General features: G+C 52.6%; 2 protein-coding genes across 7 annotated transcripts; one reads left to right on the top strand and one right to left on the bottom strand.

Moving 5' to 3' along the window:
- Positions 1-46: 46 nt before the first annotated feature.
- On the top strand, positions 47-5,412 carry CDC20 (cell division cycle 20). 3 transcript variants are annotated; one of them, XM_030226786.2, is made up of 11 exons: positions 47-177; positions 509-705; positions 1,253-1,398; positions 2,005-2,101; positions 2,636-2,764; positions 3,120-3,316; positions 3,656-3,750; positions 4,092-4,323; positions 4,433-4,558; positions 4,727-4,844; positions 5,151-5,412. In XM_030226786.2, exons 1-11 carry the CDS (start codon positions 131-133, stop codon positions 5,327-5,329), a joined length of 1,563 nt encoding a protein of 520 aa, XP_030082646.2. In that variant the 5' UTR covers positions 47-130; the 3' UTR covers positions 5,330-5,412. The 3 variants fall into 3 exon arrangements, with proteins under 3 accessions (XP_030082646.2, XP_030082645.1, XP_050833362.1); XM_030226785.2 differs by having other exon boundaries at positions 150-239; XM_050977405.1 differs by having other exon boundaries at positions 153-198.
- A 3,152-nt stretch (positions 5,413-8,564) lies between these two features.
- On the bottom strand, positions 8,565-22,542 carry ELOVL1 (ELOVL fatty acid elongase 1). 4 transcript variants are annotated; one of them, XM_009088631.4, is made up of 8 exons: positions 22,474-22,542; positions 12,243-12,304; positions 11,614-11,804; positions 11,372-11,452; positions 11,139-11,195; positions 10,704-10,809; positions 10,431-10,567; positions 8,565-10,028 (listed from the first exon to the last, which is right to left on the bottom strand). In XM_009088631.4, the coding sequence occupies exons 2-8, from the start codon at positions 12,286-12,288 to the stop codon at positions 9,774-9,776; spliced, it is 873 nt and encodes a 290-aa protein (XP_009086879.1). In that variant the 5' UTR covers positions 12,289-12,304; positions 22,474-22,542; the 3' UTR covers positions 8,565-9,773. The 4 variants fall into 4 exon arrangements, with proteins under 4 accessions (XP_009086879.1, XP_018767888.1, XP_018767887.1 ...); XM_018912343.3 differs by lacking the exon at positions 22,474-22,542 and adding an exon at positions 21,392-21,509; XM_018912342.3 differs by lacking the exon at positions 22,474-22,542 and adding an exon at positions 14,161-14,185.
- Positions 22,543-22,837: the final 295 nt, after the last annotated feature.

Here is a 22,837-nt window from a genome sequence, read left to right as displayed (position 1 = left end):
GCACGCGCGGAGCGTCCCGCCCCGCCCCGCGGCTCAGCCAATCGCATTGCGTCGCGCGGTCGTCGCCTGGCAGCGCGCGGCCGTTGGGTTTGAAGCGGCCAACCGGGGCCCCGTCCGCGCGGGGTTTAAAATGCTGCGGCGCAGGCGGGGCGGGCGAGCGGCGGCGGCGCGGCGGAGGTGAGCGTGCCACAGGGCCGGGCAGGCGGCTTTGAGACACTGTCCCGAGCGGGGAGGCTGTGGTGAGCGGACGAGGGGAAGGGAGAATGTCGCTTGTCGGAGAGACCCCCAAAGTAGCAGCTGGAAGGGGTGTCGGCTGATAGAAAGGACCCCCTACGAGCGGAGGCTGATGGAGTGTCCCGAGGAGCGGTTGGGGAGAGTGGGGGGTTGTCCGGTGGTGGGGAGGAGCGGCCGGAGGGCTTGCAAGGTCCGGTGGTGGGGTGGCCGGCGGTGCCTGTCGGAGCAGGCTGCAGCCCGGCCGGTAAGCACGGCTAACGCCGCCCACCCGCAGGACCATGGCGCAGTTCCTGTTCGAGGCGGACCTGCACGGGCTGCTGAAGCTGGACACGCCGATCCCGAACGCGCCGCCTGCGCGATGGCAGCGCAAGGCCAAGGAGAGCGGACCCGGGCCCAGCCCCGTCGGCGTGTCGCCCATGAAGCCGGCCAATCGCTCCCACAGCTCTAGCAAGACGCCGTCCAAGACACCCGGTGAGCCCCGGCACCAGCGGCGGATGTTGAGTGCGGGAGCCTCGCCCCGCTGCTTGTCTGTAGCCATGGGGCTCTGGGCTCCCTGCCACGCTGCCCTACCGACTTGCTGGTCAGGCAGGAGGAGGTGGGCTGTGCTCCTGACAGTCACCCACCTCCTTCCCGGCATGAAGGGCAGAGCTCTGAGCACTGGGGCTGGCCAGCTGCTGATCGCCCAGCTGAGCCTCGCTGGCACAGCTGCATGCTGGGACAAGTGTGGGCGGGACTGTCAGCGGCCAGCTTTACATCCTGTAATAGTGTTTTTGTATCTTCCCCTTATCTCTGGACTTTGGAATTGTTGCACTAGACCCAAGGAGTTGCTCGTGACAGTCCCTACCAGAGCTTGGTTTCATGGAGGAAAATATAAGTTAGTTGTGACTGGGTGGCATGAGACCTCAGAGTCCTACTTGTCTGGTGGGTGTGATGTGGAAGAGTGCTGGGCTTACTCTCGTGAAAACTCTAATACAGGCTGTCAAATAGTGTAAGACAGTATTTTCATATGCGAATGCAGGTAAATCTGGATCCAAAATTCAAAGCACCCCCACAAAGGCTGGGGGGGATCGCTACATTCCCAACCGCAGCACTATGCAGATGGAGATGGCAAATTTCCTCTTAACCAAAGAGAATGACCCTGCTGAGGAATCCCCTACCAAAAAGGTAAGCTTGTTGCTAAGTTACAATTACTTCAACAACCACTAATCCTTCCTGCCCCTTTACAGAGGAGTAAACTATAGGTTCTATCCAGTGGACACATGGGACAAGCCCCAGCCATCACTACTTTCAGCTCTGGGCTTCAGGAGCCTAGGATGAGATTGAAGCTGTACAGACTGCCCTGCACTCTAGCCTATGCTGCTTCTAGTAGAAAAGCTTAGCTGTTGACTAATAAGGCTTTAAAATGTAGCAGGCAACAAAAACACAAAGCTGTGAGCCTATGCAAAGTGAAACTGCTGGTGGTAGCTATTCTAGGACAATGCCTACAGAGGGAACACTTCTGGAATGTTTTTCAGTGTGTTGTGAAATCTGTTTATGAAGCATTTGGTCGCTTTGTGGCTGTGGCTTTTCCCACTGGCAATGACACTGAATTTGCCATCGTATGACAATGTGTGAAAGTCTGAGGAAAAGCTGCCTTGACCTCCCTGTGCGTGGCTGACCCTTGCTGCACAGTCGAACACCTTCAGATTCTAAGAGAATGGGACTTAGATGTCTGTTTCAATTGCAGTGTGGGAGTTGTTTTAAATGCATTGCACTGATTTGTCTCTGTAGGAGCAACAGAAAGCCTGGGCAGTGAATCTGAATGGTTTTGATGTAGAAGAGGCCAAGATCCTCCGCCTCAGTGGAAAACCACAGAATGCTCCAGAAGGTATGGTACAGGGTCTATGTGAGCTGAATCAGCAGGAGAGATCAGGTCAGGAGAACAGCAACACAGAGGCTCTGTGTGTGGTCACAGGAGAAATCAACTGGTTTCTGAGAGCTGTACAGGCTGGAGTCTCCTTTCTTATGTTTCCTGAGGTCGAGAGAGGGCATAACAGTTGCAGTGAATTTATTTAGGAAAGTTCCTATGATTGCCAGTTGCTCACCCATACTGCAGGTTCCAAACCTTTGTGAAGTCTGTAAGAGCATCAAACTCTCTGCTGTGCACTTTCTAGCTTAAACTGCCACTAAATATAATGGCATAGAAAAAACCAAGTGTTTGTTAAATTTGTTTCCATGAATGAGGAAATTGTAGCTCACCCCTGTTCAGCAGTTCATACTGCCAGTGATTTTAGCGCACTGCACTCTTGCGAGTGTTTCTCTTAGGACTTTATTTTCACTCCAAGGGATTCCTAGTTGGGTGAGCAGCACTCAGCTTGGAGGACACTAACTCAGGTTAACAAACCTGTTCCTCTGCACACAGGCTATCAGAATAACCTGAAAGTGCTCTACAGTCAGAAAATGACGCCTGGATCCAGCAGGAAGAATAGCAGATATATACCCTCAATGCCAGACCGGATCTTGGATGCACCAGAGATCCGCAATGACTACTGTAAGTAGGCTACAGGGTTGAGTGCTGGGCATCCAGAACATTCTGCACTGGATTGCTGTTCCTAGGACAGTGTAACTGGGCTGTCTGTATTATTTTATGTACCCTGGCTAGCACAGACCACTTTTGGAGTGTCCCTGTGTAGCCTTACAGGGATAGTGGTCTAGGGCACTGTGCAGATGCCTTGGAGCAGGGTACCTGATCCCAGCAGCTGGACACAGTGATACTCAGAAGGCTGCCCCTCACCTGTACGTGTGTGTGTGCACATGTGCACCCACACCTGCTGCATCAGCATGGGTGAAGGGCTGGGCTCTCTAGGTAAGCATGGTGTGACCTGCATTGCTCTTTCAAATTGTAGATCTGAATCTCATAGACTGGAGCTCCCAGAACTTCCTGGCAGTGGCTCTGGACAACTCTGTTTATCTGTGGAATCACGCTACTGGGGAGATTATCCAGCTGCTGCAGATGGAGCATCCAGATGTTTACATTTCCTCTGTGTCATGGATTAAAGAAGGAAACTACCTTGCTGTTGGCACAAGTAGTGCTGAGGTCCAGGTGAATGCAGGAGTAAAACTAGAGGTGTCTTCTATGGATTGACAGAACTGTGGAGCCTGGGGACAAAACCTTGGCTGGCAGAGGAAGGATGCCATGCGCCTGACTTATCGTCCCTAGTGTGGAGTGGAACTGCCCCAGCCAAGTGCAGTGTGCAAGGCAGGGTTTGGTTTGGGGGTTTTTTAATAAGTAGTGTTAACTTCTGGGCTATAGTCATGAGATACACATTTTCTCTGTTCCCTTACTGAGAAAGCTGAATGCCAGAGCCTGTGCAGTGAGGTTCCTAGGGCATAGAAATAGGACTGGGTTTCTTCTGAAGAACTTTTTGCTTTGCCTCTGTAGCTATGGGACATTCAGCAGCAGAAACGTCTCCGAAATATGACCAGCCATTGTGCCCGTGTGGGAACCCTCAGCTGGAACAGCTATATCCTCTCCAGGTAAAGCAGTGGGTCAAGGGCAGTTTCCAGTTGCTGCAAACTCCTATTCCTCAATCTGTGTGTGGCGTGGGTTAGGGATGGCAGAGAGAAGTTTCTGTCCTGGCTTGGGATTCTTACTCAGCCTTATCTGTTGGGACTGTGAGGAGAAGACCTCTTTTCCTGTATTGCAGTTTGTGCTGAAGTTGTCAACAGCTTGTGTGGGTGTTCCACTCACACTGACAGACCAGTGTTGCTGGTAACACTGGTTGAAACCCAGTGGCAGGTATAGCAGTTTTGCAACAACAAAAATGGATTTGGGTGAAAATGTGCAGCCTGACCCTGCATGCCTTGTCTCTCTGCAGTGGTGCACGGACTGGGCACATCCATCACCATGATGTCCGAGTGGCTGAGCATCACGTGGCCACCCTTGCTGGCCACACACAGGAAGTGTGCGGACTCAAATGGTCTCTAGATGGCCGCTACCTGGCCAGTGGTGGCAATGACAATCTGGTGAACGTCTGGCCATGCACCCAAGGTGGGGGTGGAGACTTTGCTCCTGTACAGACCTTCACTCAGCACCAGGGTGCTGTCAAGGTGAGCACAGGGCTGCCACGGGCAGATATCTGCGTGCAATGCAGACATGCAGCATTGGCTGGATGCAGGTTGCCTCTTGTATGTCTTAAAATGAACTCTTCTCTCTCAGGCTGTGGCGTGGTGCCCATGGCAGATGAATGTTCTAGCCACTGGAGGTGGCACTAGTGACAGACATATCCGCATCTGGAACGTGTGTTCTGGTGCCTGCCTCAGTACTGTTGATGCCCATTCCCAGGTGAGAGATGAACATCAGCTTGGAGACAAACATCTTCTGGTAGCACACCTACAAAGAGCTGCTAGCTCCTCAGGGCCCAGAGGCTTGGGGAGGGAGGGGATCATGCTCCCCTCTGAGTGGCGAGCATCAGCACAAGCACCTTGTCTTACCTGTGCTGCCTCTTTTCAGGTCTGTTCTATCCTATGGTCAACAAACTACAAGGAGTTTGTTTCAGGCCATGGCTTTGCACAGAATCAGCTGGTACTATGGAAGTATCCAACAATGACCAAGGTCGCAGAGCTGCAAGGTTGGTGGACAGGGCCTGGGGGGGCAGGGCTGTTAAAGGTTGAAGGCAGCTGCACTCCTTGGTTTGAGCCTGCAGCATCACTGATACAGGACAGTATCCAGGGGCATGCTGCTAGGAGTAAAGCATGCCCACGGGCTGTGGAAGAAATACCATTGCTCCAAGTGTATGCTTGGGGTCTGAAATCATGCTGCCACAGCCAGTGAGGGGACAGCTATGTAAGCTGGCAGGGCTCATGGGAGCATACAGGAGTAAATGTGCATGTGCTGATCAGCTCAGCCGTGATTGCACACTCCTTCTCTTCCTCAGGTCATACTGCCAGAATCTTGAACCTGACCATGAGCCCTGATGGTACAACAGTGGCCTCAGCAGCTGCTGATGAAACACTGCGTCTCTGGCGCTGTTTTGAGATGGACCCCATAAAGAAGAAGGAGAAAGAGAAGGCAAACAGTGCCAAAAGCAGTATTATACACCAGAGCATCCGCTGAGAGAACTGGGTTGTTGTGGGGAGGGGGATATTTGGTTTACACACTGTACAGTATTTTAAATATTAATAAACTGCTTAACTTGACTTTTTCTTAATGGAGTCCGATGAATGAAAAGGCCATGGCCCCCAAACCCAAGTCCTCCCTAAGGCTGGGGATCTGGGCAAGGGGTGCAGACCTAGGTCTTAAAGACCAGTTTACAGGCCCCTGAGCCTAGCACAGCCTAGCAGAAGGATGCTGTGCAAGGGCTGTACTTTTGTTTCTGTCCCAGCTAAGACAGATCTATCATCTGCCCCATCCAGATGCTGACTACAAGCACAGCAGCTCCACCATAGGCCCAACTGAAAGCACAGCATGGCTGTGGCCTTAGTTTGTGTTGTCCTGTCCTGTCTCACAACCCCAGGGGCCTTACTGTGGCTCTGTGGGCAGACCTCAGTTTGGCTACAGGCAACCATCAGTGCCTGCTTATGGTGCTGGAGTAGAATAGCTGTTGGAATAAAAAAAAAAAAAAAGGAGGGGCTAGAACGGGACTGGCACTGGCATAAATCCTGATGCAAAAAAAAAAAGGTTAGTTTACACTGCCACAGCCAGCCTAGATGTCATGCAGGAGCCACGCAAAGCACCACCAACCCTGTGTTTAGCCTTCAGTCATGTATTCTTCCACCAAATGATCTGTCTTCCCCTCCTGCTGACAAGAAGCCCTGGTGCTTCGCTGAGGCTTCATGCAGGGGAGCAGACACCAGGGCTCAGCTGCCATTTATTGTAGCTTGACTCCCCTACACTTGGAAAAATGCCTTTTTTCCTGGCTGAAGTGTGCTGGAGCAAGTTGCAGGAAACATATTTGAGCCCTTACCTGACCAACAGCCAGCTCAGCTATGCTGCTTTGCATGGTGGAGCCACAGTGTCTGAGGTTGTAGGGCTGCACCAGACCCATCAAGCCTGCCCTTCAGCTGCACCAGCATTGCCAGGGGCTGCTGGGGACACTGCACAGCTGATAAGCACCTTGGCCTGCCAAAGCAGCTCCCTGAGCCTGTGCCTCCCATCAGCCCTCAGTGATTAGCTGAGGGTGGATTATTAACTGTTTTCACCTTCCCCTCAGCACAGTACCACACTGTGCCTAGCACCAGCTCTGCCTCCTGAGCATTACACCAGCTGAAACCTTCAAAGGTTCCAACTTGTGATCTGCCAAGGCCAACGAGAGTGTAATCCCACCCACCAGAGTACCCCCCCCCAACACACAAACAAAGCTGATATGGGGGGCACAGTCTCAAACAGCAACTGAGCCCAGCAGTGCTGCTGGTGCATCCCCATTTGGTCACTTGGGAAAGATCACAGGAGGTCCAAGGAAGGAGCTCTCCCTCTTCAGACACAAATCCTAGGGCCATCGCTATCTCAAATGGGGAAGCAGGCAGGAACCCAGATGCAAGGTTGGGCTCTTCCACAGAGCTGTGCTGCTGCTGTAGGATTCCTGCCCCACACCCCTGCACTTTGTTGCTGGGAGTTAGCACAGACTTGCCCTGTAGGGTCACAGCTGATTAGGCCTTCCCTGGTCCCTGACCTGGAAGGACAGCTTTATATGCCAAAAAGCTGCTGTAATTATATCACTACCACGTAAGAGCAGCTCAGCTTTCTCTCACAGACTCTTTCTTTCTCCTTAGCACATCCCCACACCCAAATGCTGTGCATTACATAGCCCTTGGAGGACCTCTGAGCATTACTAGGAGGGTAATAATATTGCAGGGTCTTTGAGCCCATGTTGGTCTCTTACAGTCCTGGAGTGAGGAGGAGCAGGGGAAGGAAGTGGGCACTGATCCAGCTGGCCCAGTAAACACAGCCCTATATGGTGTGAATTCAGTTCACAGCATGACAGCATATTAATTACCAATTGCCATGGCCAGCCCATAGAGGAGCACAGCTAACAGGAACAATTGGAGGAAGGGAACGCAGAGCACTGCAGGGAACAGCCCATTCTAAAATACCAAGCATAAGTAGTTTAAAGCATTGTTACTATTTTGGGCAAAAGCAAAGACAGTCCTGTCTTTAGCAGGAGTCAGCTGGAGGGGAAAAGGAGGCTTGACAGGAAAAGGTCCATGTCAGCTGGACCATCACCTACAGCTTCTGAAGTGGTGACTTCTGAGCACTGAACTAACATTACACACCACTTCAGCATGGACAAGAACAAATTCTTATCCAAGTCTTTAGTCCCAGAGAAGCATTAACAACAGGGAAAACACTGCATGACTTCTTACACACAAGGACATTGAGCACTGTAGAAGAGGGTGATGGCTGTGTGCAGTTCAGGCATATTAGTCACACCACTTCAGGGCACTTGAAGATGCTTTCCTACATTTCAGAGCATGAGCTTGAGGCATACAGCAGCCCAGGTCAGATCTGCAGAGCTCTCTCACACCAAGCTCTGCCCCAGGGCATTAGCTAGACATCCACCAAAGCCCTCCCACACCACAACCAAACCTACAGTGAAACTCAGCATCTGGAGGCTGCTGATCTAACACATTCCTCCCAGCCACATGCTGCCCAGCTGGCTCCCCACTCTTCTTCCCAGGCTTGAGTCAGCACCCCGGCTGCCCTCTGCTCAAGAAGACCCCAGTCATGGAGTGATGGGGAAGGCAGCCCTACACCCCAATAGCAGTGAAGGTACACCAGAATGAGACAGCTAGAAAGATAGCAAAGCCCAGCCAGAGAAAGATGCACTTCTGCAGCAAAAGCAAGACAGCAACCTTCCTCTGACCAACCCAAGCTACATTATGCACAGATGCATGCTGCAAGGCCATTCACAGATAGCAGCAGTTTTTGCTTCAGCAGGTTCAGAAAGCAACAAACTGCTGTTTCTTAAGCACTCAAGCTTCCAAGGTCTCTCTTCCCTACTCTGCCATACCTCAAATCCCCATAATTTCTGAAAAGCAGCAGTTCTTCCTGGGCAGGTGGCCCAGGGCCCAGCCCACACCCACACTCCACCCCAGCCATTTTTTGACAGGGTGGAGTCACTTTCACAACAGAAGCCTTGACACACATCCAGCCCTGAGCCCTGCTCTACCAAAACAGTTGGAAACAATTTTCCATCTGCTTCATCAGCACACAACTATCACCCTCTTCCCCCAGCACAAACCTGCTACACGAGCTGCTTCTCCCAGTCCTGCCTTTAATCACGCTGGGCAGGACCAAGCAACTGGAAGAGCTTTTGCTTGTATTGAGCCATGAAAACAAGAGGACAGAGCCATTTCTCCTTCTGTTTGTTTATTTGTGATAGAAGACAGCCCAATCTGACAGGGCCTGGCTCCTTCACCTCATCCTCGAGGCCATCAGCATGTTTTGGTTACAATCAGAGCAGGTGACAGGCACCAGGCCAGGAGAGCTGCTGCACTGCCCTGCTGAAGGACACAGAGCACATCTTCACACAGGCCCAGTCAGATCCACAGAGGCAAGAGGTGCTCACACTTGCACCACAGCTGAGCACACTTAAAACCACCCTTTACTGTGCTCAGGCTAGGACAGAGCAGGGCTGGACCCAAGCAGGAGAGCCCAGGAGCTGATTTTAGGGGCACTTATTGCTCAAGTCTTGAATTTACAGAAATGGAAGTGGTCCAAGACTAGGCTGAGCTTGGTCTCCCCCATTATAGAGCAAGCCACCAGCTGCCTTAGAGGATCAGGTAAGTGTGGCTTAAGTATACACTGAGCACCCACTCCAGGCACAAGAACAGCAAGGCAACCTGGGCTTATCACATGGGGGAAGCCTTTCAGGCTGTCACAGCCCCCTGCTATGTACTAGGCACAGGGCATGGGTACCATACTGGGCAGGTCTGGGCCCTTAAGTCCCACAAATACTGCCCCTACGTTCCCCACAGACACCTGGGCACAGATATGCCAGGGCAGGACTCCCAAGCTGGGCACACAGGGACCAGAAGGAACATGCAGCACTGTGGCATGGAATAAAGTGGCACAAGGCATTGTTGAGCAGGAGCACTCACACATGAACTGGCAGTAACAAGCAGCCAGGGACGAATCTGCTCATCCATACAAGCTCTTGTGAGACAGGGAAGAGGAGAGGGCACCAGGACAGGAAGCGGTCTCTTCTTTTGGTCCTAGTCAGAAGGAAATGGCCCCTAGGCAGAAGAGCCAGATGTAGGCACTTGGGGAAAGTTCCTTTGGAAACACTGGAATGGGACTGCAGCCCCACATCTGTGATGCAGGCAGCTGCCTCTCTGCTCAGCAACACTAAGAAACAGCACAAGCCCTCCCAGGAGCAGAAGTGGCCCATGGCTGCTCAGAGCAGAGGGGCTGAGCATGCAGACAGGGGACAGCAGGACTGGGCACAGGGGTACAACAGTCTGTAGGCACTTGACTTGGCTTGTGGCACCCAGAAGCAGAGGGACAGGTCCCAGCTGCCTCTGCCCCGGGGCTCTCATTGGCTCTGGGAGCACTTTAACCTCTAGTTAGCTTTGACCTTGCCATTGGTGACAGTGCCATTTTCATGGATGCTGCTACTGTTGTGCTGGGCTGCTTGTGGAGCCACCCTGGGCAACCGTTTGCCCTTGGTGTAGGACTGGTACCAAAAGTTGGAGAAGAGGATGAAGAAGATGGTCCCATAAATCCAGATAAGGTGAATGAAGATGGGGAACTGGTACTGGCAGTTGGGCATGAAGTAATACTGGGAGATGTGAACGGAGACAATCACAAACTGTGCCTGGGAGCAAGGCAGAATAAGAACAAGTTATTAATGGGAGCAGGGTCAGGGAACCCAATAGAGACCTTATTTTTAAGGGCAACACCTAGACTCCTTTCCCAGTCTGAAGCAGAGGTCCCTATGGTGAGGCATTCAGCAGCAGCTGGAAGAGGCAGGCACAAGTCTCCAAGCAGCATATGCCTCTCATCCTCCCAACACGGCTGCAGCCCAGGAGCTGAACAGCACACACACCCCAACCAGGCTGGTAGGGCTATCAGAGTCCCACAGTGGGGCAGAGCTGCTAAAAACTCAGAGCAATATGCTACAGAGGGTATAACTGCTGCTGGCTGCACCTTTCAAAGGTACAAGGGCTGGCCTGCCCTTCACATCAAGCACATGCTCTGCTCTACCACACAGACTCACCAGCTGGATGGCTGTGATGTGCTTCTTCCACCACAGGTACTTCTGAAAGGCAGGTCCTGCTGCTGAGAGCCCATAGTAGAAATACATGACAACATGCACCATGGAATTGATCATGGCATGGAATGAGCCCATTCCCCCTGTTAAGATAGATTTTCCTTAGTGTAAGTCAATACTCCACAGAGATGCTAAGAGCACAACAGGGCCAAAAACCCCCTCTCAGCATGCTGGGGTAACCCTACTCAATCCATGCACCCAAGACAGTTGCCATCTTACCTGGACCAAACTTGGCTCCCCACCACCAGCTCCATGGCAGAACAGAGTGGTGGAAAAGGTGCAGGAATGTGACCTGCTCATTCTTCTTCCTTAGGACAAAGATCACCTGCAATGAAATCCCAACAGCATTAAGAACCTGCAGCCCTGGGAGCAGCTACAGCAGGCTGAGCCACTAATTCAGTGTGCGCACTCAGTGATGCTTCCCTCCCCTCCCCACTCATTGTCATCACCCATTAGGTTACCCCACAACTTCCAGAGCTCCAGCATGTAAAAAGTGGCCTCAGCACTACTATTCCAGGGTGGCCTCCTTGGCAGTGATGCCAGACAGAAGCACTACCAGGTCAGACTGGAAGGGCTGCAAAAGCACCTACCCAAAATACACTGGGCTCAGCTTCCTGCCCAGCAAGTGGAGAAAAAGCCTTCTCAGTAACTCACCGTGTCTGTCAGCTCGATGAACTTGGAGAAAACAAAGAGCCAAGCAACACTGACCATCTGTAACAGAACAGGTTAACGTTAGAGACCTGCCTCAGCCTGAAGAAGCCCAGTGAGTGAAGGGCTTCATACAGTTACCCTGGCAAGGAAAGGCAGGAGCTGTGACCCTGCTATCCAAATAGAAGCCCTAAAGGCCATCCCCACTTATCAGGAGAGGGAGAGAGATGAGAACTCACCCTGAGGGCCTTGGGGTCCTGTGAGAAGTCCACAGGGTCACATCGCCAGGTGTACCCAGTGAGCCACCCTGCCATCAGGAACTGCAACAATAGTATCATCAGGGTGAGGCCTAACAGATCACCCACTGCATGTCAAGCTCTGCGCAGAAGGGCCGGGAACAGCCAGGAAAAGGGCTCCCCATCACCCACACAGCCTGCACACGCTGCTTTACACATGCCCGACCAAGCTACCGACAACTCACCTCATAGACTATGTAAAGGGAGAGTCCCACGAGAAAGAAGTTGTATAGCACCATGAACTTCTTCAGGTTTAGAGGCTTCCTGTTGGCCATTAGCCGGGGACCCAAGGATAGGACAAAGTAGACATATCCCAGAAGGATGCCCATCACAAGGAATGGGGACTGCATCAGTGGATAATCAGCGATGCGGGGGTCTGCAGAAAGAGCCACAGTGCAGAGCAGTCAGCATCCTCACCCCAGCCTGCTGCCAGCAGTGCTACTGCCACAGTGGAGGCAAGGACATGGCATCCTGTTCTAGGACACGAGTGCGAGTAGGAAAGCAGTCTGGGAGCAGAAGCTGATGAAGTCAGCCAGACTCAGCACAGTAGAGCCTGAAGCCATGCTGCAGGGCAGCCAGGAGATCATCTGCCCAGGAGAACACAAGTGCCCCAAAACAATTTACACAGGCACTGATGCAAGACAGCCTCATAACAGGCAGGACAAAATCCCCAGAGTTGCATCTGTGTAAGGGCAAAGGCAGGATGCAGTTATACCAAGGGATGCTTCAGGGATGACAGACCACCCCCCAGTGCCTCTGGCAGTAAAGTAGGTAGTGCTTCCTGTCTGATAGCTGGGCAGAGCCAAACACTGACCTGCTTTCTTCATGAAGTCCTGATACATAGTCACAATCCCCTCCATGGTGGTGGCAGTGTCTCTGTGAAAAGAGGCAGGGAAGATCAAGTAGCTGTTTTCCCAGGACAGCAGCCTACAGAGCACAGCCCTGTAGGTCAGTAAACTCCAAGCCCAATTTCAGAGATATAGTCGTGTATCCAGCCAGTGTTGCTTTAAGCTGATCACACACCAGAATCCATTTTCCAGGATCCACAGGCCTCCTCACTTCTCACAGAGCCTGGCTCTGTTTCCCATCATCAAATGCCAGCAGTCCTTCCAAGGCAAGAACCCAACATTTCAAGCCAGTTAGGAAAGCTTCCAACCTCAGCACCGTATCTCCAGCCCCTTAATCGTGCTCTTGCTGTACAAGCTCAAGCATTATCATCCACAAGCACCATGACATTGCCAGCAGCATTGGCAGCCATACCTACTCAGCACACTTCTGTCTGACCCTGGAGTAGAGATGCAGGGCTGGCCCACACTCTCCACAGTGCAGTGCCTTTATGGTCAGCTTTGGGCTCCTGCCAACTGATTCCCACCACAGAAGCAGCACACCATCACTGGCAAGCCCATTACATGAGGAAGGAAAATCCGTAGGTTCAGAAACAAGCATCAGTTTCTAGTGTCAAAGTTCCTGGTTTCACATCCTTGCACAAAACCCTCCAGACAAGAAACTACTACCACATAACCTAGTACCTCAGAGGCCAGGTGCATCCTGCTTGGCAATGGCATTTCCACTCCCCTTCCAGACAAGAGAAAGCCATACGATTGAAGGCTGCAGGGAGGACTGGCACTCCCCACACTTGCTCACCCTCAGTATGAGCACACACCAGAAAGTGATCTGGGCAGACACTCTCCAGAAAAGCAGGAAGGGCCCAGGCTCTTACTGCTGCAGGCAAGTTTTAAACACCCTCACCCAACCCCCGTGCTCCCCAGCCTCTCCCCAGCCCACAGGACACCAGAGCAGCAGGAAGGGAGGCAGAGCATAGGCCCAGCCTCACCTGACTCATCCATCTGCAAGGGAGGCATTCCCCACAGCTGCTACTGGACAGTCCACCTACCCCTCCCCTCCAAGAAGGTGCACTGGAGCCATGGCCTGGGGAAATGGCTCCCCAGCCCATTCTTCCCAGGAGGTATATTACTGCCACCACCAGGAAGCACATGGCCTCTTCCAGACCAGCAGCCTGGAAGCTGAAACCAGAGTACCCTTCTTCCCAGTAAGATCCCTGAGTACTCAGCAGCCACTGCCACCTCAAGCCTTCACCAGCCAACACCAGCACTGCTCCTTCAGCTTCACAGCAAGAGGAAGAGCTCAATGCCATCTTTGCTGTAGGCAGGATGGCAGCAGACACTTCTGTGCAGAGCTACCAGATAGCTTCATGGCAGGCTTTGCCAGCAGTAATCTTCAGGGGGGCCTGGCATACACCATATTGGCTCACCATTCCCTGCAAATCAGTTTGGTGCAGCAGCAGTGCTGGCTCCATGCCTGCCCAGTCATACCCTCTGCATTCCTCCAGACTGAGGAGTGCCTCCTAACCTCTTTGCAAGGGCAGCAGGCAGGAAGAGGTCTCCTCCTTCACCTCAACTCTCCAAAACACCCACTCCACAAAGCAAGGCTCCAAAGCAGCCATGCAGCCCAAGGACAGAACCCAAAAAGTTTTGCTGTGTTTCAGAAAGCACAGAAGGTAGTTCCTTGTGCCATCATGGAAGCAGATGGAGCAATAGAGGAAAGCCCACTCAGGACTGATCCCCCCAAACATCAGGGGCACGTCAGCGCAAGATACACATTCATCCTCCCAAGCAAGGTTTCAAAGGGTTTAACAGCAATACTCACTTGTAGTATCACTGTGATGCAAGTAAAATTTAAGGTTCTGGGTACTGCCAAGATAATCCACTCACCATGTGCAACAAAGGCCAGATAAAAGTGTAGCAGGAACTATTGCATCCTTAAGAGACACTCAAGGCTCAGCTGTGGGAAACACAGTAAATACAAGTCTGGAAAGCTGCTGAGCTTTATGTTGCTTTAATGGCTAAGACCAAGCTCCAAACTTGTCTGTCTAGTTTCAGTTTTCAACCACTACATCCAGCTACACCTTTATTTGCTAGATTGAGGAGCCCTCAAGAGTCAGTTCCCAGCAGAGGCACCTGACTATTCAAGGTCTGTGTTTATCTTATCAAGGTGAATGAGTCAGCCTTACTACAGGTCCAGGGCAGAGACAAAAATCCTGCTGAGTACTTGCCTATTTTGAGCAGGCTAGGATGAGAAGAGAGCGTCAGCCGGCTTTGAGCTCAAAGCTACATCTCACTGCAGAAACACACTTCAGCTCAGACACTATGGATCACTTCCCTGAACCTAGGTCAAAGCCTCCAGTACCACTGGCCAACTAGGACCCCAGCTCAAAACAATTCAGGGTCCATGGCAGCTATTCCCCAAAGCAGTGGGAGAAGCCCATTTCAAACTAAGACTAGCACAGAAGTGCCCACCAGTGTGAACAGTAACAAGTCTTATTGTTGTTTTGTGAAGCACATCTGACACTCCTACAGCCACATATGCCACAGGAAGCTGAGAGGCATTTGACTTGTCCTGAACACAGGCTCTGGGCAAGCACCAAGATTTCTACCAAGAGAGAAATAGTAGAATTATGCTACGGGCCTTTATGGAAAGGGCCTATAAGTTTTCCTTGGTTTCTCTAGGCAAAACTACATCCTGCTAAATTAAGCTAAGAGAGCAACCACATCTCCAGAGAAAGCCCTGAGGTCTTCAGGTCTTTGGAAGACCTGGCATCTGTCCCCACTGGCATGCTACATCATCCTACATCAAAGTGGCCAAAGTATGCCTTGCTCAGTGAGCAGATGCAGGTATGTCTTGCCCTCTTCTGTCCCTCAAGGGGCAGCCACTGACCTTGAGGTGTTGACAGTTGAGCAGCAAAGTGGGAGTTGCAGGGCACACCCAAGAGTTACCTTCACTAGGCAGGGGGATGTGAAGAGCTCTTGCCTGCCTAAATCATGACTGCTCCATGCCAGCCTTTCTGCTGCAGGCAGGGGTTTTCCAGCACAGAGCACCAGCTGTCCAGGAACCTGAACTCTGTTCTGTGCACAGCACCCCTCCACACTTTGAGAGGGGTTCACCATCCAGACAGGCATCAGCTCTTACTGCACTCCACTCTACACTGCACATCACACACTGCAGCTGTTCACAGCTCAATGGTTGGATCTGTCCTCTCTGCACATGGGGGACACTTACTTTAACTCCTCCTAAATCCTGACCTTCTTAAGCAAGAAGTTGGGAGGAGATGCAGAACCCAAAGCTGGGCCTTGAACAGCTGAAGAGAAATCAAGCAAATAGGTCCAAGCATCCCACATGAGCAGAAACCCTAGGGGCCCAAACACACCCTAGATGATACAGAGAAACCTTGCAACACATCTCCTATCCCTCAGTAACAGGGAGTCGCTTCCCCATGTCAAACAAAAAGTTCCCACTATTTGCAAACTAGGGTATCAGGCCACAATCTGCTCCAGTAACCAACATCAAGGATTAAATACTTGCTTACACCAAGCAATGTGTAGACTGCATATTTCCAGCAAGCTATACAGCTAATTAGTGCAACTTCAGCAGCAACAGCAAGGCCTTTTATGACCAGCCCCAGTCAGACCACAGCACTGTCAGAACCATGACACTGATAGAGACCAGAGCTCAACCCAGTTAGTTTTGTTAACAGCCTTGCAGGGCACACATCTCCCCACACAACTATCTGCAAGCAACAGACTCTGCTCCAGACATCGAACACTCCTACTCCTCAGCATTCAGGTCAGAAATCAGTCCTGTAATAAGTGCAAAAGCAAACACCCTCATCTCCCCACTAGTTTAATTAAAGACAGCACCAAAACCATCTGGTAGGTGGCCACAGAGCTGCCACCCCAGGGAGAGCTGGCACAGGGCCCTTGCTGAACTGGCTAAAGCAGGCCTGGCCTTCCCAGGGAGTAGCAGCCCCCAAAGGTCAGGAGATAATCAGTTGGCCAGATGTGAAACTAACTCACATCCCTGACCTACAAGCTGGCAACAAGGCTTGCTGCCTGATGCAGCTTTGAGCCCCACCACCTCTCAGGAAGAGGCATCTTCCTCCCCCAGCTCCCCACCACAGCACCTACCAATTGCCTGGAATTCCAGAAAGTCACCATGGGGTCCATCAAAGCCTGCACACAGCCCCATGAGCCCACAAACTATATTCCCCCTCAGAAGAGTGGAACTGATCAAGCCAGCCACAGACAGGGGTGTGTACTGCACACACAAGGCTGGCACCACAAAACATCACCACCAAGAGCTGACAGCCACAGCTCCAGCAGCTTTCCTGAGCTTATGCACAAGTGAATCCAGCAAGATGAGCAACGTGAAAATTTATCTGCCCCAAACAGCACACAGGCAGCAAGGCAGTCAGAGCAAGACAAGAGAGAGAAGGAGCCCAGCCAGCAATAAGCTGGAAACCCCTGTTTTCTATCAGCTCTGCAGTAGGATCACTCTAAGACTGAAGTGCACAGTGAGGCACAGAAAACTGAATTTGGATCTCCACTGTCTGCTGCTCTGTGCTCAGTGAATGGGAGAGGGGCTTGTAACCAGGCAGTACATGCTTATTTCACACACAGCATCTCCTAACACCAGCTCAAACATATGCAGCAGAGGCCGCTCAACAGAATAGCTGTATTCAAGTACACTTGCATTCCTGCTAATGATTTCAGCCATTCACTGAAGACTCGAGTTAAGATAGCATTGTCCACATGCTGCTAAAGTCATGATTTTTCTCAAAAGAAATCAGTATAAAGACATGCCTGTCACCAGCTCACAGCCACAGAAGACAAGCCTGGCAGGACAACCAGAGCTTCTATGTTTTAAGTGTGGAAAGTCATATCAACAGATATGGGCAGCAAAGCAAGTCTGCTAGCCTGGTACCTCAGCTCTGAGGACTTGGGGCAAACTCTGATTGGAATTTGAGAGCAACCAGTCCTAGAACTCCATTCACAACCTAACTACAAAGACTGCAAGGAAACTTTATGCTAGCACCACCAGCTAGGTTTTCCTATTTGAATCCTATCTATTAGTCACTTCCTCTGGCTCACATGCTTCATGTCAAAGGACATGGCCAACAACCTGGTACCGTATGCTCTACACCAGCATATTCTGAAGTCAGTACAGGAGGTACTGTGAGACATAAGGGATGCAAACTCTCAAAGTTGTGATATGTAACAGCTCTTGCAAGAGCTGCCATTGCAACCATTGAGGGAATCACACTGGCTGGGTGCTGCTCCTGGCACACTGGATCCAAGTGGCAGGAAGTGCCCTGCCTGAAGTTGAGCAGTTTCCTCATCCTCACCAAGTGTGTGCTAATACCCTACCACTCTCTCACTCAGTGGCTGTAAAACCCTGAGGCCTTTGGATAGCATGCTACAAACAGATTAAGCTCTCCTCCCCTTCCCATACTCACTGGAAGCAAGGAAAGCAAGAAGAGACTCCCAGATTAGCAGGAGAGCTCTGGCTGAGAGTCAGGGTGGCACCTCACAAGCTTTCAGGGGGACATCCATTGCAATGGGGTTTGGTAACCTTGTACAAAAATCAAGGCAGATAATCAGACTTGAAGGTCCCCCAAGAGCATACCTTGCAGTAAGAGGTTTAATATGCACAGCATACTCTTTTCAGGGGCAGCACCTCCCCAAGCTGTAAAGAGTAGGTTTACTCCTTATCACATTCAAAGCTGGTGGTTGCATATTCAGAGAACTGATATTAGTAGAGACGAGAGCAGATGAGATGAGGAAAAAAACAGAAAAGGCAACATTAGAAAGAAAATCTGACATAGCAAGCAACAAAGGAGTAAAGAAGTGAAGGAAAAAAAGAAACAATATGAGAAACCAACAGAAGTGGAAAATAAGGTATTTCCTTTCTGAATAACTATATTGATCTGTGTCCCTCCCTCACACAGCACCAGGTGAAGGGGGAAGGTAGAGATGGCTGAGCTCCCTCTCTGTGAAAGCATCCAGCAGCCCCCCAGAGTGCATAGAGCACCCTCAGGAAGGACAGAACTAGGCAGGTGACAGGAGGGCAGGCAGGGCTACATTGAGCTATGCCAACTTCTAACACCCGTATCCAAAATCAGGTCAGCTTCTAAAGCCACCTAGCAAAGAAACAGAGTACCCTTATCTGGAGGTGGGACAGGCTGTACCACAGCACGCATCCCTGGTTTTAATCACTATGCAAATGCCTCAATACAAGGCTTCAGAGGTCTGTTCTCACAGCCCTGGCTGTAATCATGACACAGTAATGATTAGCGTGCTCTGCCCCACTCTGGCCTGCACATTAATTAGACAGGTACATCAAGACAAGATGGAAACTAAAATCTGCAAAACAAGATGCAGAAAGGAAAGACTCACAAATTCCCTCCAACAGCTTTATTTGAACTATTCAAGAAGCCCAGATATGAACCCAGAGCCACTTCTCAACAAGACAAGGGGCCACAGCCTGGAATTTACCATGACACCAGCTTTGGGCCCCATACCCTCCCCACCAAGAAGGCAGTGTAGTCACACAATCTTCTAACAAGAGAGCAGGATGTTCTCTGACTGTATGAAAATGTCACACTCCAGTAGCACAGTATATGCACCTAGAACCCAACATGCCTGAGGCTTAATGGTTACCACATTCAAGGAGGTTCTCAGCCTTCCAAGCACAAAGAAAGTGAAGTATGAAGCCTGGCTATCTCAACACAGGTGTAGATTGACCACTCAAAGTCAGTGCACTTGCTTCTACTGCTGTACAGACAGGGAAAGCCTCTTAGGGTTAAGTAGAAGCAGCATGAGTTACAAAATCTGTGTGTGCACAGAGCAAATGTTAAAGTATGAGAGCAAGCTAGCTGATCTGATCCACAGGTGCAACAAAGCTGGAGAACTGGCTGCCAGTGACAGCTCACCACCTCAACCCATCTCAGAGTGAAGAATTGACCCTATGACACACTAAATCAAGAAACATGAGACCCAGTTACCACCTCCACCACCCTCAAGCCACTAAAGGCTCAGAATGCAGACAACAGCCTGATGGTGGGGAATAGGCTGTGGCAGCAGCAGCAGCTTGTCATCTCTGAGCAACACAGCCCCACAACTCCTGCAGGGAAGAGTCCTGGCTCCTGGGGACCGTCTCCTCCCTGTAAGAGCCCAAGCTGTCTCACCTGTTTGACTGGCAAGAACCAGACTTTCCAGCCCAAGTACTCCCACCATCTGACAGTCAGCAGGGCACAACTACCACAACTCCAACACAAAAGCACAGAAACACAGAGCATCTCTTGGGCCATCACAGGCACCACTCCCAGTGTCCCTTGTAAGCATCTCAGGCTGAGTGTTCACTGTGCTGTAGCTCCCAGCAGAAAAGAAGAAAGCATTCACCTGTAACATTCAAGGACAGCACCAGTCAAGCACCTGCCCTGATACCAGCTTCAGAGGTTCCTCAGGATGCAAAGTTTTTCTCCACCATAAGAGAAAGGAGACACTATGCAACTTCAATAAGCTCCCTTATCTTTTATCTCTAACATATGGTTTGAGACACCTCTAGGTCAGTGTGAGCTTTTACTCACAAGTCTTAGTTTTAACAGTACTTTCATATTACACTTCTTCCTTGAAGGACCACATAATCCCCCCCACCAATGGGCTTTCAGGAAACAAAAATAAGAATGCAACATAAGGCAGGACCACAGAGGGCCAGGCTGTGTGGGTGGCACAGCTTAATCCCGGCAGCAAGATGTAGCAAGTAGATGCTGCAACAACTGGCGTCTTGCTGTTTCTCATAGGAACAGGCTGTTAGCAGTGGCTCACACCCATGAGCTAGAGGGGCTTCCTAGGAAAGAGATAAGGCACAGCAGTCTCAGCCAAGCCCCAAGGGCTCAGCCAGCTGTTTGACTCTAAACTACCCTCAAGAAGCTGCCCAGCAGGTCTGGTGGGAAGGTCAGCTCCATCCAGCTAGGAATCTGCCCTGGCTGCATTCTAGTAGAAGAGAAGGTGGTCAGTTTGGGACAGCACAGCCAGATGGATGCACTGCTGCTCAGGCAATCCTGGCCTCCCGGAGGGGAAGAGATGCTCTGAGGAAATGCACTAGCCGGTAAAGCACCCAGTGTTATTCCATGCTGCCCACTGAGCATAGGAAGGGGTATTCACCCCACTTTTGCATCCCTGCCTTTAAGACTTCAGAACCAACATGACCAGTCACAGGGAAAGCACCTGACAGCCCCTCTGCAGGCAGCAGCCCAGGCACTGAGGCGCAGACTGCCACCCCCAAAGCTTAGCCTCTTGTTGCAATGCCTATTTATGCTGCCTCATTTAGTCTGTTACAACGTAAAAATAAGTAGCTTTCCCAGCTTCCCCTTCGCTACAACAGAGGAGCGGGCCCACGTAAAGAGATCTACACACCAAGCCTGGTACTGCCAGTGGTTATCGAGCCCAGAGTGGTCCAGGAAGCACAGACCCCTGTGAACGACCGCACCAGTGCCAGGTCAGCGCGAGGCCCGGCAACTGCTGCTACCAGGGGGGTGACAGTGACCTCCTCCTCTTGCCACCGCGTTCCAGAGCGAGGGCCAGCGGGAGGCCAAGCACCTACACGAGCCGGCACTCAAAGCTGACATTGTGTCGCAGCAGCGGGGGAGGCCTGGTACTGCCACCCTGCCCGGAGGAGGAGGGAAGAGCCATCTGAATGGTTACATTGATGCCGACGGCTGGGTAAAAGAAAGCTCCCCGGCCGCCGGGGGCTGCTCGCGCCCCGCTGCAGAGAAGCCCCAGGAGACCACAGCCCTCGGCTGCTCAGCGTACCCCCAGCTCTCAGCCCGGTGCCCATGGCAGGAGCCGGGCAGCGCCCCGCTCAGCCTTGCTGCCACCCCTGCGAGTCCCTCTGGCAAAGGCCCCGGCTCCGCTGCCACCGGAGGGAGCCCCGAGTCCCCCCGCCCGGGCGGTTCCCGGCCCGGCTCGGGTGTGGCGCGGACGGGCCCGGAAGCGGGGCCTGCGCGGCTGGGAAGGGCCGCAGCGGGCCCAGAGAGGCCCCGCGCCGCCGCCGAGATGTGTGGGGGTTCAGCCACCTTTCAGCGAGCCCGCGGGGCTACTCCGCTACCTGTGGAGCTGGGACAATCCCGCCAAAACGCCAACAGGGCGATGCCGATCTCGCTCCTGAGGCTGCGCAGCCAGCGGTCCCTGAGCCGGGAAGCAGGCGTACCCTGGGCTCGGGCCACCGGCCAGCAGTGGGGAGGCAGCCCAGTCACGGCCGGGACCCAGCGCGGCCTCTGGCAGAGGCCGGGGTTTGTGCCGCGGCACACAGCGTGGAGGGACAGTCCTTCCCCCGGTCCAGCCGGGAAGGCATCCCAGCCTCGCACAGAGGGGCCGGCTCTGCCCCGAAGGAGAGCAGCCGACCGCGGAAGGGAATTGCACCCTTCCTTGGCACCATAGGTGGGCTGAGACAGCAGCACCAGGCTGTGAGCCAAGGAGCACTACAGCTCCTCACAGGACCCTGTTGCTTTTGAGAAAAAAAAAAAAACAAACCCTGAAAAGCAAACCCAAAACCCACTACAACAGTTCAGCTCGGACTCCACTTGGGTCCCTCCGTCTGACATGGGCAGGTTTGCACACCGGTGGGCCTGCCACACGGTACTGCGGGTATCCCCCTTTCCGGGGGGGTGACAGCCTCTACGGCCGCACCCAGCGTGATCACCCGCCAAGGGCACGTCACAGGATCACAACACCCATCCCACCCATCAGGCCACGGCCTCCCCACCCCTGTGGTGAGGAGACACCACACACCTCCTCCCATGACCGTGAGCATCCCAGGTGACGGGAAAATGGACATATACACACACACGAGCCTCCTCCAGCAGGCTACTTAACAGGTGCCGAGCCAGCACATGGCTTCCCCGAGGCAGGACCCACAGTTCCTGGCAGCAAAGCTTAAACCCCCAAAGCAGCTGAACCCTGCTAAGGCCTCCTCAGCATTCTCCAGCTCCACAACCACCTTCCGAAGCCCCCTCAGCACATCCCAACGACCAGCCTCGACCCACCGCTAAACCTCGGACACCTCTACCCGAACTCTCTCTTCACAAACACACCAAATGACCGCTAGAACAGACTAGACATCCCCCAGCTCACCCCCCGCCAGGCAAAAATGAACCCCACACCCTCCACCCCACGGCCACCCACACTTACCGCCAGCCGCACCCCACTCAGCCGACACCACGGCCGCCCCTACTATTAAAGCGGGAAGCCCCGCCCCTTTGTCGCTGCCGATTGGCAGAAAGTGCAGAGTTCCGCCCCCGAGAGAGTCACAGCCAATCGGCGCTTCCGCTGCGTCCCGCCCGTTCCGTGGCCACGCCCACCGCGGCGGGGCTTGAGGGACCGGGCGGGCTCTGCCTGTGGGGTTGAGCCGTGTGAGGGGAGAGTGGAAAGTGGCTGTGAAAGGATGCGGGTTGCGGCAGGGTCAGCGAGCGGTGCGGAGGGCTAGCTTGAGGGCGGTGGTGATGGTGATGGCGATGGCATGAGAGAGACCCGTGCAGGTCCATAAACCGGCTGC

This window comes from Serinus canaria, chromosome 8 (genome assembly GCF_022539315.1).
Source record: "Serinus canaria isolate serCan28SL12 chromosome 8, serCan2020, whole genome shotgun sequence".
In the NCBI taxonomy this organism is placed as follows: domain Eukaryota; kingdom Metazoa; phylum Chordata; class Aves; order Passeriformes; family Fringillidae; genus Serinus; species Serinus canaria.
This window is presented reverse-complemented; position numbering and strand designations above follow the sequence as displayed.